Genomic DNA, 14,034 nt, shown 5'->3' on the forward strand with positions numbered 1-14,034 from the left:
CTTTCCCTGGTCTGGTTCCTAGACAGTTGTGAGCAGATTCTGGTTTTATTCACCCTTGTGTAAGCTTTCCTTTAATTCCTCTTGCTTCTCTCTCTTTCCTTGCTTTGCTCTGAGGCAGCAAGGGCAGTTGTCAGGGGAGCAGACATTCCATCCAAAGACATTCTGCATTTTTCAGTTCTCTCTATCTAAGAGTTTATTTCCCTCAGAAAACTCTTAAAGACCAAACTATCTCTGTATAAAGAAGATGTGGGGAATATCTTAAAAGTCAGCTTTTTCATTTTTTGCTGCTAAAATGTTAATGTCTTCTGGGTTACACTGAAAATGAGTGCTTGCTGCTCCTGTGGGTGGGACTGGTGGGATTCCTGCTTCCTTGCTCCCTGCCTGGGGCTGTGCCAGGCATGGTGATCACTTCTGTGTGGAGTCTGTGGGAGGTCAGCCTGGTCACAGGGACTGTTTGTGCCTGCAGGGACATCAGTGCTCACCACATGCAATTATCCCTCCATGGCTTCATCTGTCCTCTTCGAGGAGACATCAAACCTCCCTTCCTGCCCTGGAGACAAAGCACATGTGAGTGCTGCTGAGCAGACACTTGCTGCTGGCTGTGCAGCCCTGCCCAGATCACCTGAGGTTGTCCTGCTTAAACATCTTGTCTCCTCCATTCTCTCCCCAGCCTCAGAGATGCAGGCATTCCTTTGAAACACCACAGTTTTGAGCTTTCAGCAGCCCTGCAAGGATCTACATCAGTGTGTGACACATGAAGGTGTTACCTCCTCCCCTCTTCTTCCTCCTCCTCACAATAAGTCAACACCTGAGAAGGGAGCAGAATGATTTTAACAAGGAACCAGCTTGTTTCAGGCACACAGAATTGTGTCTCACCAGTTCACCAAGCCTTCAGCAAGTGTACAGCTGGTGTTAGTCTGTGGCAGGAGCATGGGAGCGATCTCCTCACTGCGCAGTTCAGAGCAAAGCTCTGGCTCCTCTGGAAGGAGCATGGTAATGAAAATTCAGCTCTTCCCCTTCAGTCTGCAGGTGCCTGACCTCCTGCTCTGCAAGAGCAAACCTGTCAGCAAAAAACTCACTCTCCCTCACGCTTTCTCTTACTCATTCCTTCTTATTTGGCCTTTTCGTTGTCATCCTTGGGGTTCTTCTCATCTCTTTGTTTTGTGGGGGTTTTTTGCAGTAACATTTTGAACACAAACAGGTGAAGCAATAGCATCTGCTGGAAAGGGCATTATGAAGAATTATGGACCAGTTTGGCCATGCAATGGCCTTGAGGCAAAGCCAAATTGCCAAACCAAGTTTTAAACCCATAATCCAGGTAATGTCCTGTCTGGAGGGTCTTGTGAACGTTATACGCTTGTGATGAGCCAAGGATTGCTTTTTACTGGGACATAAAATTCTCTGAATGCTTTATTTAACTTTACTACATTGTGCGTTTCTGACTGCTTCCCTTCACTTTTCCTCTGTGAACAATTTCTAAAAGCAATGTGTAGCTCAGTTATTTTTTTCTTCTTCATTCCTTCTCTCATACTGAGGTGATTCCAGAGGTGCACTTATCCAAAAAGCCATAGGTAGTGCTGGTAGGCAGAGCTCTGGCACCCCCAAGAACTTTTCTTTCAAGCCATTCCTGGGAGTGACCCTTGCATACCACATGTTGGACTGTGCATCTTGTTTGTTTGATGCCATTGACTCTCTCAGCATTTTGGCTGGAGACACATGAATTCCAGCCTGGAGTTACTGTGCTGGCACCTCACAGCTTTGCATTGAAGTACCAGCCTGTCCCTTCCCTGTCAGAGCCAGGGCTTAAAAAATGAGTAATTAAAACCATGGGTAATTTGCATGGATAATCACACCAAACTCAGGATGCTGTTAAAGGTGTAAACTCTGCATCTGTGTAGCCTCACAGGCACACAGAAATCTGGGTGTGCAGCTTGCTGGGAAGCAGAAGGTTCTGATAACAAGTGGCTGGATGCAGTGGGATTGCAGACAAGGGGAATCTGTAAGAGTTTGGTACAGGTAGCAAAAAGTTGCCTCTCCACAGGACAAAGTTGTAACTCCATCTTTGATGTTGCCTTGTTTGATGTCTGTGAGTTGCATACTGTGTCAGTAATAAAAGATCAAAGATCTCCCAGGTAAGGATGAGGTGCAGTGCTAAGCAAGCTGATGTAGTTGGTACAAACCACTCACACTGCTTCGGGCCAGCATCTTGACGCAAAATGGTCAAAAAATTGGAATTGGGGACAAATTTTCAGGCAGTGAAGGTGGGATCTGCCTTGTGCTTTGTAAAAAAATCACCCTGGTGGAGGGAGAATCTGCCCCACCACTGCCCAAAACAGGTACTTTATGTCCCTTGATGAGAAGCCATGGGAAATAAGCACCCAGTTCTGCGTGTTTGCTGTGATGGGAGTTTTGTCCGAGGATATTTCAGTGCAGGTATATACTTTTCCAGACTTACCTGGGTTTTGATCCACAGAGCCGTGTCCAGGCTGGTGGCTAGCAGTGCACTGCAGTAGGAGCCAGGAGCTACAAATTCCTGTTGTCTGTGCAAACACCACTTCACTTAGTGGTGCTAATTGTCACCATTCTGGAGCCTTCAGGTGTCAGCTTCTAACGGCACAGGAATTTGTTACATTAATTATTGCTTGCCAGCAGAAAGGCACCTGCATGTCTGCTCCAGCTCTCCTGGAGTTCTGCACCATGGTGTCTCTTGCCCTCTGTGCACTTAGTTGGAAGAAAATGATTTGACTCCTATGTAGAAGAAAGAGATTGGTGTCAGAAAGGTTGGAGTAGTATCCCTGCTGATCCTTATCTTTGAATGCAGTGAACCAGAAAGTGTGTTTTTGTATGGTCCTAAGGGAACCCCTTTTGCAGAAAAGCAAAAGAATTTCTGCTTGCACATGGTAGAGGGGAAGGGGAGGAGATTTAGCTGCTTTTCAACGTTGTATTTTATGGCATTACTCCTCACACAAACACGTGACCTGCAAACCCAGCGGGTATATGAAGACAAGCCATGAATCATTTATGACCATTTCATTCTGTATTCGTTAAGGGATTTCTTGGTAGTATTGTGTGCCTTAATTGCACTGACATCCCCCACTCAGAAATTCAGGAGCGCAAGTTGGAAAATAAGAAAAAAAAGTAAATCCTTGAATCTGTGACTGGCAAACAAAGCTTCTCTTCACATCCTGCACTTGGTGGAGAGATCAAAGCAAAATGCAGTCATTCCTCCCTCCTTCTGATCACATATTGATAAAGTTTACCTCGCTTGACTTGAGCTTTTAGCTCAACATAAATCCTTCTGAACCAGATGTCATTTACTAGCCCTGGAGTGCACTGAAGTCCAGCGGTGTCCGTGCTGCCAGGCTGTGGTAGTTCAGCTCGGGGTGAGCTGCAGTGCCCATCGTGGGTGGCGGCTTCCCAGGGTTTGAGGTGCTGGAAGCAGGCTCCGAACCTGCAGCCAAGAACAGGGCTGCAGATTTACCTGCATTTAATGTACTTCAGTCTAACTGCAACAGCCAAGAGGACGGAGGTAAATAAGAAAGTAATTAGAACCATAATGGGGGGATCTTCCTTGTCACAGAGACACAGATTGTTTCTTTATTCTCCTCCAAAGAGGTATAACTCGGTAATAATTTTGTCACGGTGACATTTATGGGAGAGACTTGAAAGGAGCAGAAGGAAAGGAACAAGCCAAGGGACAGCTTTCCCTTGCTGGCAACATGCGTCAGCTCTGACGCTCCTGAAATTATTTCCAAACCCCCCTCCAACAAGCACTTAGGAGTTATTTAATTGACCATTAGAGGATTAGGCGTTGCTGCTGACAAGCCCTGCTGCAGAGGGCAGCAGTGGAGATCACAGCTCTCCCTTCTCCTGACTCGTTTTGCTCCTCTGCAGAACCTCAGTGGCTGTTCGTGCCTCACCTCGGTCCCTGCCGAAAACGCCACCGTCGTTCCTGGCAAATGCCCCAGCCCTGGGTGCGAAGAGGCCTTCCTGACATTCCTGTGTGTGATGTGTGTCTGCAGCATGATCGGGGCCATGGCGCAGACGCCGTCAGTCATCATCCTCATCAGGTAGGGCTCCAGTCACCATCCTCATCAGCTGGGGCTGCTCTTGGCATGGGATCAGAGCTGGAGGGACTGTAGGGCACGGCCAGGAGCTGCAAGGAGCTGAGGGTCCCACGCAGCTCCTGGCCTCTGCCCTTTACACCGAACTTGCTGTCCCCAGATCCATGATTTCATACTGAGCCTGCATTCAAGCCAATTTCTCCCTAAGCCACTTTTTCACTTTATAGCACCTGGTTTAGCCATGGCGTGGCCCCAGTTCAGAGCCTGCAGTATGGAGTTGCTAGAGAGAAAACAGGAATTGCTCGAGCTCTCCTTTGGTAAAGTGAGGGAGTGAGGTGGAACTGGGCCTGCAAGTGGACAAGATTCCTGCAGGGACGTTGCAGAAAATGGTGGCAGGGGTTGTTCTTCTGGGATTAACATGGAAATACAGATGTGCAGTTTCCAATCCAGGAAGCGAGGAAGTTACAGCTGCATCAGGAGAGGGGCAGAATTGCCCCCCTATGTTCTCAGCACATAATGGCTTAGAAAGAGGCTTAGGCTCACCTTTTGAGATGGCCTGAAGACCATAGAAACCACAGAAAAATGAAAAGCTGTGGCAAAGACTAGCTTTGGTGAATACCTCCCTGACTGGAGTTTAACTTCACTCACCCTGGACCAAGTCCAAGAACATAAGGAACTTGGAAGTCTGAAGGACATGTCTGAGTTAAACCAATGTGAATAGGTGGGCAAAAGTAGCTTATTCAAAGAACTGACCTTGTGTTATTTCCAGACATATGGAACACTTCACCTTATGATATACATATATATATAAGCTCACATTTATCCAGAATTACTTAGCTGTCCAAGCTGTCACTTACTGAGAATAATAACCAGAGGCATAAATAGCAGATCCATTCTGCTGCCTGGAAAATTCCAATAAAATTCAATCAATAAGGTCTGTATTAGAAACACACTCTTGAGTAGATTTTGGACAGAACAGTTCTGTGAGGGCATGTCTCCCTGCAGGATACAAAATGAGATATTCCACCTACTAGTTCATTTCTCTCTTTGCATCTCCGCTAGCTAAAGGGAAATCAAATTCCTCATGATAAATATTGTGACAAAAGCAATTTGAAGTTTGAAGAGTTCTTTGTTCAAGGAAGCTGCCAGCACCTTTAGGATCCTGCATGGAGACATCTTAGTGTTGCCTTCAAATGAGATAAGCCCAGCACCAGCCAGGAAGAAGAATACCAGAGAGTAAGGAAAGCAAAGGGAAGGAAGCTGTAGGAAATAAACAATTCACATGTCCAGATTTGTAACTTCACTCAGAATCACTGATAGCTAGCAAATGTACAGGGGAGAGCTCTGAGCTAGATACCACCTCATGCTCTCTTGCAGCTGCCATCTTCCATTGCTTAAAGAAAGTTGTGGCATATCAGTGTGTTCTCGGTGTCCAGAGCAGTGACAAGTGACACTGGCAGCTCCCATAGTCATTTAAAAATGAGCTCAGTGTCTACAAATTAAATGTCTTGTCTAAGCAAGTCACCTGCTGTAGTCGGTGAGGAAAGGAGATGTCTCCAGGTAGCAATTTTTACTGCACCCTAAGGTATGGGGATTGACTTTGGTTTTAAATACAGAAAAGTGGATGGAAGGACACCACCACCAATTAAAAACCCACTGTGACTATTTCATGTGGTAATCTATTTTTTCATTAAAATAAACTTTTAATGCTCTGTTTCCTTCATTTCCCACTCAACTGTAGAATCCTATTTGAGCCAAGCCATTAACCACTGGAACATTTTTCCAAGGTTAGATGATTCCTGGCAAAAAGGCTTTATTTAGAGCATGGGGGTCTGCCTGAAAACTGATGAAATTCATCCCAAGGTCACAGGCTTCACGCAGAAGCCATGGCATGGTCTTACCCATGTGGTATGGCCCATGAGTGTGTGAAAGGAGGGCAGGTGATCAGAATTGTCTTGTCTTAACTTAAAAGCTCTTGCTGGTTCTGTTTTATCAGTTTTGGCTGATGGCCCTCCAGTGTATTTATACAGAGAACCACCCCTGCCATGATTGGTTTTTTTAAAGCACCTTTGAAGGATGGCACTTAATGCAACAGTGGTTGTGTCCATAGCAGAAGACATTGCAAACACTGTCTTCCCAAGATAAAAAAAGTGTCATGCTAAAGTCACTACTGTCGAGCACTTCTCACTGGGAGGCTTGAATCAACAGGCTGAACCTTTTGGCCCACCATCCTGCCTTCCCTCTCTTGTTCTTGCCTGGGGAGTTTCAGAACCAAAAGTTTTCTCTCCCTCCAGTTCTCAACATCTGGAGCCTTGAAAACATGATAGGGAGCTTGTAAACAATGATTTAATGAGATGGGAATTCCATTTTTCCCCATCCAGTGACAAGATTAGCTGTTGTTATTAATGACTTGGCTAATTCCTAACCTGTCACCGATGCAATTACTTCTGGGGCTGTAGGCAGTTCAGGAGAAGGCAGAAGAAAAGCCCCATTAATGACTTTTTGAAGAGGTGCTGGTGGCATCCTGGCTGACAGCACAGAATGGCCACGGGGTGTGTTAATCAAAGCAGAGCAACAGGAATCGATTTCTCTCTCTCTCTTCTCTCTCCCTCCCTCCTCCTTGCAGAACCGTGAGCCCCGAACTCAAGTCCTACGCTCTGGGGGTGCTTTTCCTGCTGCTCCGGTTGCTAGGTAGGTACAAAAGTTGTATGTCCTTCTCTCCTAACCTTTGCTCCCTCATGGAAGACTCTTTTTTTAACATGAAGAAGTTGATTTCTAGTCCCTGTAGACCTGTCGTTGCCGTGAGTGGGGTCTGACACACTGGGGCCCAAGACCTTTCCATGAAGAATTTCACATCAAGGCTCCTGAAGGCGCTTTTCCTGCTATTTTGTTGTGCTAATGGAAGAAAATGCAGTGTTGCATGAGAAATGACTGATTCTCCCATGGTCCCACACAACCAGTTTCTCTTCTGTAGCTGTTACTAACGTGTCAGCAGCTTGCAGAATTATTGCTGTATTGCATATTGCTGAAGTAGAGGGATATGGATTTTCACCCTCCTTTGAGGGACAGGACCTGTGTTACATGGTGGGCTTGCCCCTTCCTTTGGGTGTCACGGAAAGGAAACCAGGAAAATGAGACAGGCTGAGTCCTTGTATCCTCCTGTGGGTTAATATCCCATTAAAATGCACATGGCTCCTCCTCCGGACCAGTATGTGCTTCTCAGGTAAGAATTAAAGGGAACACACCAGGCTGTTGTTCACATGCTGCTTGTTTCTGGGTGGAGTTTTTCTCTCCTCTGGAAGAGGTGGCTCCTATTTTTAAGCTCTTTTATTTCAGCTCATTAGTCTCAGTGATTCAGGGATGCTCTGATCCGTCATTGTGTGGGTCCATCTCACGCCCAGGTATTCTGCATGTTGTGGGAGTGGAATTTACTTTTTTTAGCAGGGCACAGGGAGCATCTTCCCTGCATGGCTCCCTTGGTCCCAAAGGAATGAGTTGGAGACTAAAGTGCCATCTCTTAGGCTACAGCAAGACACTGGCAAGTACAGGACCGAAAATCCAGCAGTACCAGACATTGCTTTGAATAAGTTATCTCATTTTTTAACTTACTCTCTTAACACCTTATTCCCTGTTAGCTGAACAGGAAATGATGCTCCCAGACCAGTTTACAAAGCCAATTAGATGCCCATTGGTTTTGGTGCAGTACCTGCAGTCATACAAAAAGCTCCATCAAGTTAACTTACCCAGAGCTCAGATAACTCAAAGGGAAGTTTCTGGGATGACCTGGGTCAGCTGTGGTTCAAACCTTGCAAATGCAGCATTTTCTTTAGCTGCTGGTGCTGCTCCTCATGGATTTTGGCCTGTCTTCAGCTCTGACTGGCTGGATGTGGAGTGTCAGCAGGCAAGTGTGCAAGGGGGATGGCTGTGGGCTGTTGTTTCCAAAGGAAAAATACTTAAGGGGAGAGATTTTTCTCTTTCGTTTCTTCCTTTCAAAAGAGAGAAGCCTCTCAAGGATAGCAGCATCCTGAATTCCTCTAAAACCAGGCTCAGACATGTATGCTTAAGTTGAACAAATTTCTTCTTTTCATTCCAGTAAAGAAGCTGTAGTGAGACTTTAAACTCACATCTTTATATGTTGCTCTGTCACTACGGGATTCCCATGAAATAAGACAATACATCCTGCAGCATATCAGCAAGGTAGCTGGAACGCACAGAAAATGAAGAGAAAGATACTTTTCCATGTGAGCAAAGGTACCCAAATTGTGCCCCTATCAACCTGAGGTTTGAGAATAGCTTTACTGATTTATTTTAAAAGCTTTTCAGTTCACCTTTAAGCTTTGACTTAAGAAGACAGTGGTAATAGCTGCTTCTCAAACCAAAGGAGAGAATTAAATGGAAGAGCTATGAGACCTGAAGGTGCAATAGTAACTAATAGATTTCAGTAAGACAGAAGCACCTTTTTTTATGCAGCCCTACAGTTTCTGCAATGAAATATATATATATATATACACATATATATAGCAGAAATTTTTGCAACACTTTGCAGTAAGAGGTAGAACATGATTGACTCTCTCTAATATTCACTGTAATAACATGAAACATGACTGAATTCTCCTGGTATCCTCCTGCATGTATTATCTTATTTTATAGGAACTCTGCTGTGAGAGGGCAGCTTAACAATGTCTCCATATAAAAGCATTACTGCAGTTTCCCAGAGAAGAGAGTAAAGCAGTGCCATTGGAGCCAAAGGTTTGGAATGGAATTGTCTGGAATGGCAAAGAGTTTCAGGCCTTTAAGATCCTGGGTGCATCACTTTTTGGGTGGTGTTCACTGTGCATCCTAGAAGAGCCTCTGCTTACCAGGGCACTTCCTTAGGTTTCTTTCCTACAAGCTCATGTTGTTTGCCTCTTATTTTAACATAACAAAACCCCACAGTGTTCCAGGAGGAGTTTCTGGTGTGTAGTGCAACCCCTCAGCTCCCGTGTCTCAGGAGTTCTGGGCACCAAGTCACTCCTGTGAGTCTCTTGTCCTCTCCTCTGCTAAAACAACCTGAAATACTCACTGGTTGCTAAAGTTTTTCACATCCACATCCATGCCTGTATTCACATGGGAGTAGCTTTGCAGTTCAAGGGAAATAAGTCCTTTCTCAAGTCTTATGAGGAGCACTTTCCAGGCCAAATTGTCGTGGACACCAGGCAGGCCAGCTGAAGCCAGCAGGTGGGGATGGCAGCTCTCTCTGAAGTTCAGCCTGCACGTCTCCAAAGCTTTGTGTCAACATGTCTCAGCATGTTAACAAGTAGGGGCTCTCAACTCAAAATTATGATCCAAATGCGGTTTTCTGCTATTCCAGAAAGAAGGTGGCTCCTCAGTCACTGCCACATTTGGGTGCTACCCCTGAGGTGCCATCCAGCAGCACTGGGCACACAAACTGCAGTCAGCAGCACAGCCTCTTGCTTGTTTGTGGCAGGAGCCCAGCTGAATTTTTAAAATCCAGGTTGAGTGTGCATTTATTCACAGGTTTCAACAAAAAAAGCATCTTTTAACTTAGGAGCAGAACCAGCCCAGCCTGGAATTTCCAGTCATTGAAATGATGAACAAAGAGCTGATGCTGATATTTTTTTCCAGAAGGTAGACATGTTTTTAGATATGATGACTGAGACTAGTATTTCTAACAAACAGATTGTCTTGCTTCTTTATCATCTGGTTTATTTACTACATTTGTGCTATTAATGACTGGTTAAAATGAGCACCAAAAGCCCATATAGCCTTTCTTAATTCCTGCATTTATCAACGTAAAGGAAGATCAAACAAAATCTGCACAGCCCCAGTCATCAACAAAATAAAATAAAGAGATCTCAGTTACCACAGGGAAACAGTGAAGACAGCCAATTTATTTGTAGTCTTAGGATACATGTCATGAATGTCACTACTTTGCTCGTGACAAGCTGAAGGAAGGTATCTTCTTTAAGCCTGGAAATCCAGGTTAATGATGAAACTGGATCCAAGATTAAACACTCTCTTGTCTAAAAACTGCAGTCCTTGTGTCTGCTTTCACAGGTATTTATAGAGTCTCAGGCATCACAGCACCTAGACAGATGCATTGATACTGTCAGGGGGGTGTTGTGCCTGCCTGCTGTTGGATTTCAGTAGATGCAATGCTCCTGTGTCTTAACCCACAGCAGTGACTTTATCAGTCAGGGGTTTTTTCAGGGTTTATTTGCTTCTAGCCTCTGCCCATAAATACAGCAGAAGGTAGAGAAATGGTTACATTATGTAGAATGTTCACATTTTCTTCCCAGTGCTGCACACTCGGTGCACGTGCGCTGGCTGGGGAGTCTCGAGCTGGAACGTGGATGTCCTAATCGCCATCAGGCTCATGGGAAATGGGGGCTTGCTGCAGTGTCCCTGTGGGATGGGGAAAAGTAGAGAAGAAAAACATTGCATTTATTAGTTAAAGGAGACTGGAGTGATTATTTTGCTTTAAGATTGCAGCTCTGCTGCAAACTATGATTGAGAAACAGTCATTGGTAGTCAGCTGCAATGGCTGTGGGAGAGTCCTGCTGTGATATTTCATTTAATGGCACTCTGAAATTCTCCCTTCTTTTCAGAGGGCATCTTTGACATCTATTAGAGGCTATTGTTTCTTCTCCTTAGACCCAGAGGAAAGCTTTTGCTATGTCAAGGTACAGTCCAGAACTGGATCTCAGTGCCCCAGCTGTTTAGGTGCTTGAGTGTTGTGAGATCCTTCAGGTGAACACCCTAAAGTGCAGAATTGCCAGTGTTTAAACAGAGAGTGAGCTGCAAGACTGTCCTCCTCCTCCTCCTCTTTCATTCACCCCTCCACTTAGTCTCATTAGGCAAACAAGAAGCTTAATAAAAGCCGCTCAAACTTGAATAAGATCCTTGCTGCGTGTTGATATCAGCAGGATTCTCTTCTGTAGACATTAAGTCCAAGCTAAAAGCTCATCCACAGACTTCATTTAGGCTGATGTAGAACTTTAAAAATTAGAATCACAGGCTGCAGCTGGCACTATTAACCTTGATAAAGTACCCTCTTTCCACTCACTGCAGTCACGTCTTCTCTCTTTATCACAGGGATCATAAAAGCATGATTTGTCTCTCTTATTTTGGCAGGTTTTATCCCACCTCCGCTGATCTTCGGGGCCGGGATTGACTCCACGTGTCTGTTCTGGAGCACGTTCTGTGGCGAGCAAGGAGCCTGCGCTCTGTACGACAACGTGGTCTACAGATACCTGTATGTCAGCATTGCTATCGCCCTCAAGTCCTTTGCATTCATCCTGTACACAACCACCTGGCAGTGCTTGAGGAAAAACTATAAAAGATACATCAAGAACCACGAAGGTGGTCTCAGCACTAGTGAGTTTTTTGCCTCTACTCTCACCCTAGACAATCTGGGGCGGGACTCGGTGCCCCAAAATCAACCACATAGGACAAAATTTATCTATAACCTTGAAGATCATGAGTGGTGTGAAAATATGGAGTCTGTTTTATAGTGACTGTGGAGGGGTGAACTATATTAATAATACAAGGGTCCTTTTTAATAAAAACAAGGAGAGAGCACGAATGAAAGAAGAAACACAACTGCAAAACAGCAACGGCAACACAGGAAACTTTTGTCTTTTTCTCAAAGTCAGACCCAGCCAGGATTCTTGAGAACAGCATCTTTCAGTGGGATCACTTGTGACATCCTGCAGGGTGATGTAGAAAGCAGGGAGCCCTTGTGGCTGGGTACCAGCCCTTTTGATGACAGTACGAGCTTCCAAGGAGGGCATCTGCAGAGGTTCACCGGAGAGCTCGGCACAGGCTTGGGCACGAGGCATAGAGAAAGCCAGGTGATAACAGCAAGGTGATAACAGCAATAGGTTTTTCCCAGTTGAGATGAGGTGTGTGGAGCCCTGCAGGGTTGGCCAGGCTGGGTGCTGCTCCAACCTGCTGTGTCTGCGATGGCGAAGAGGGAGCGGTGCTGGAGTCCTTCCACCAGTCACACTCTGTCACCAGCCACGAGTCCACGATAAATACCTTGAAAGCTGCTGGAAACCTTCCCGGTGGCGAGCACTGCTGTCAGGGGTATCCAAGTCCTTCCAGCCCAGGCTTATTCGCAGATTGCAGCTTTGTGGCTGTCTGTGAATAGCTGCGCTCAAATCTCAAACCCAGTAGAGTTCAAGACATTTGCTCACACTTGCCAAACGTGCTGTCATTTTTAAAGGGGGATGAGTTCCAAATACTTATCTGTGTAGTCCTCTAATAAGATGTTTTTTAAAATTATTTTCAAATCTATGTTAACCCTTAAATCGCTGACACTTTTCCATGAGGAGGATTTATTTATGCTAGTTTGGGAAAGGATCCTGTTTAATTCACCCAAACGTGATGTGACTCAAGGGGTTTGTTTAATCCTCTGCATTTTTATCCATACGCCTTCATTCTAATATGCTACCAAGCCAATGAAGACACATAATATGTTTTTAAAAAAGAGAATGAATGCACTGTGTCTCTATAAAAACAATTGTCAGTTGGAGAATTATAGATAATATGATGATTTACATAATATAGTTTTTTCATATTCTATGTGACTCAGTGAATACATATATATGTGGAGAGGCTGTTTATGTTCTCTCCAGTTTTTAAAGATATATATATATATAATTTGCAATCTAGAAATTGTGTGGTGGATGTTTTCTTTAAAGTAAGTGTGTGTGTGTGCGTGCGTGTGTGTGTGTTTACAAGATGAGAGGGATACTGACCTTAATCCTTCAACCCTCACAATTGGTATTTTACTTTTCACCTGAGCAATTCCACTGACTTTCAGTGGAAGCTGTGTGAGGAAGATGGAATAATCTCCTCTCCTGGATGCCGCATTTTGCTCTTACACGTGGGAATAGTGTTCCTCTGGAAGGCTGGGTAATGGGAGCAGAGGCTGGCCAGCACTGAGCAATTCAAACTTCCATTCAGCTCCCCACAAAGCATCCATGCAGGAGCAGATTTGGCTTGGCTCTTGCAATGCAGTTTTACCTAAACCTGCAGAAACCGTGGGGAAACTTTCATCTGATTACAAGAAGCGTGGGGGTCAGACTTACTTTGCATGCATTTTTTTGTTTTCCAAAACATTCCTATCCCCAGGAACCAGACTTGTTTCTGATGGACTAAATGTCAGAAGGGTTTTAAGGGTTAGCATCATAATTAAAAGTTCCTTTTCTGTGTGAATTTTGAAGCTGTTGTGGACTTGAGGATGTTTAGAGAAGTAACCTGGCATGTTGAGTCAAATGCTGGGTGTCACTTCCACACAGGTGGCAGAGGGGCTGATCTTCCCCAAGTCCTTGTCCATTGCTGGCAGTGGACACCCCAGAGCTGGCACAATTACAGAGAGTTAATAATTCACCACTCATGTTCAGCACCTTTTTAGCAGACTTTGCTCTTATCCAGGCTTTGCAACATGGGTGTGGTGCATCAAACTGCTTCCACCTGACTGACTTTACATGTGTGTTTGTAATTTATGCACAGAATTACATGTTCAGCAACAATAAGGGCAGGAAAAAAGGGTGTATCAAATAAACTCCACTGTGCCAAATACTCGACAAATGTTGTAACTGCAGATATTTAATTCCTGGTTTTCAGCCATGTTAAGAATCACTCAATTGATGAAGGAGTTTAAGGAAAAAAAAGTATTAAGCTATGCAGTGCCATTGTTGGGTTGGGTGGTAAATGATGCTTTTTAGACCATTACATGGGTTTAGTATATCCTGTCTGCTAAAATAGAGATACTGCATCCATAAAACAATGAATTCAAAAAAGGCACAGGGTGCATAACTGTCTCATAAAATATATATAATTGTCAAGTATAAGCCTTTGAAATCATTCTATACAGTTCTCTTCATTCTGCAGATTTATTACTTAGACTGCTGTCTTTGCAAATGTTAGCTCATAATTTTATACTCTACACACACTTTCAGAC

At 44.6% G+C, this 14,034-nt stretch overlaps 1 protein-coding gene across 1 annotated transcript in view; it reads left to right on the plus strand.

Annotated features, from left to right (window-relative positions):
- The window catches only part of SLCO3A1 (solute carrier organic anion transporter family member 3A1), a 109,377-nt gene extending 96,729 nt beyond the window's left edge, over window positions 1-12,648 (plus strand). The window contains 3 exon segments of the mRNA XM_008640158.2: window positions 3,895-4,070; window positions 6,691-6,755; window positions 11,199-12,648. Coding sequence (XP_008638380.2) covers window positions 3,895-4,070; window positions 6,691-6,755; window positions 11,199-11,578 — 621 coding nt within the window. The 3' untranslated portion in view covers window positions 11,579-12,648.
- The last annotated feature ends 1,386 nt before the right edge of the window (window positions 12,649-14,034 follow it).

Source organism: Corvus brachyrhynchos, unplaced genomic scaffold, assembly GCF_000691975.1.
Source record: "Corvus brachyrhynchos isolate BGI_N302 unplaced genomic scaffold, ASM69197v1 scaffold97, whole genome shotgun sequence".
NCBI classification, from domain to species: domain Eukaryota; kingdom Metazoa; phylum Chordata; class Aves; order Passeriformes; family Corvidae; genus Corvus; species Corvus brachyrhynchos.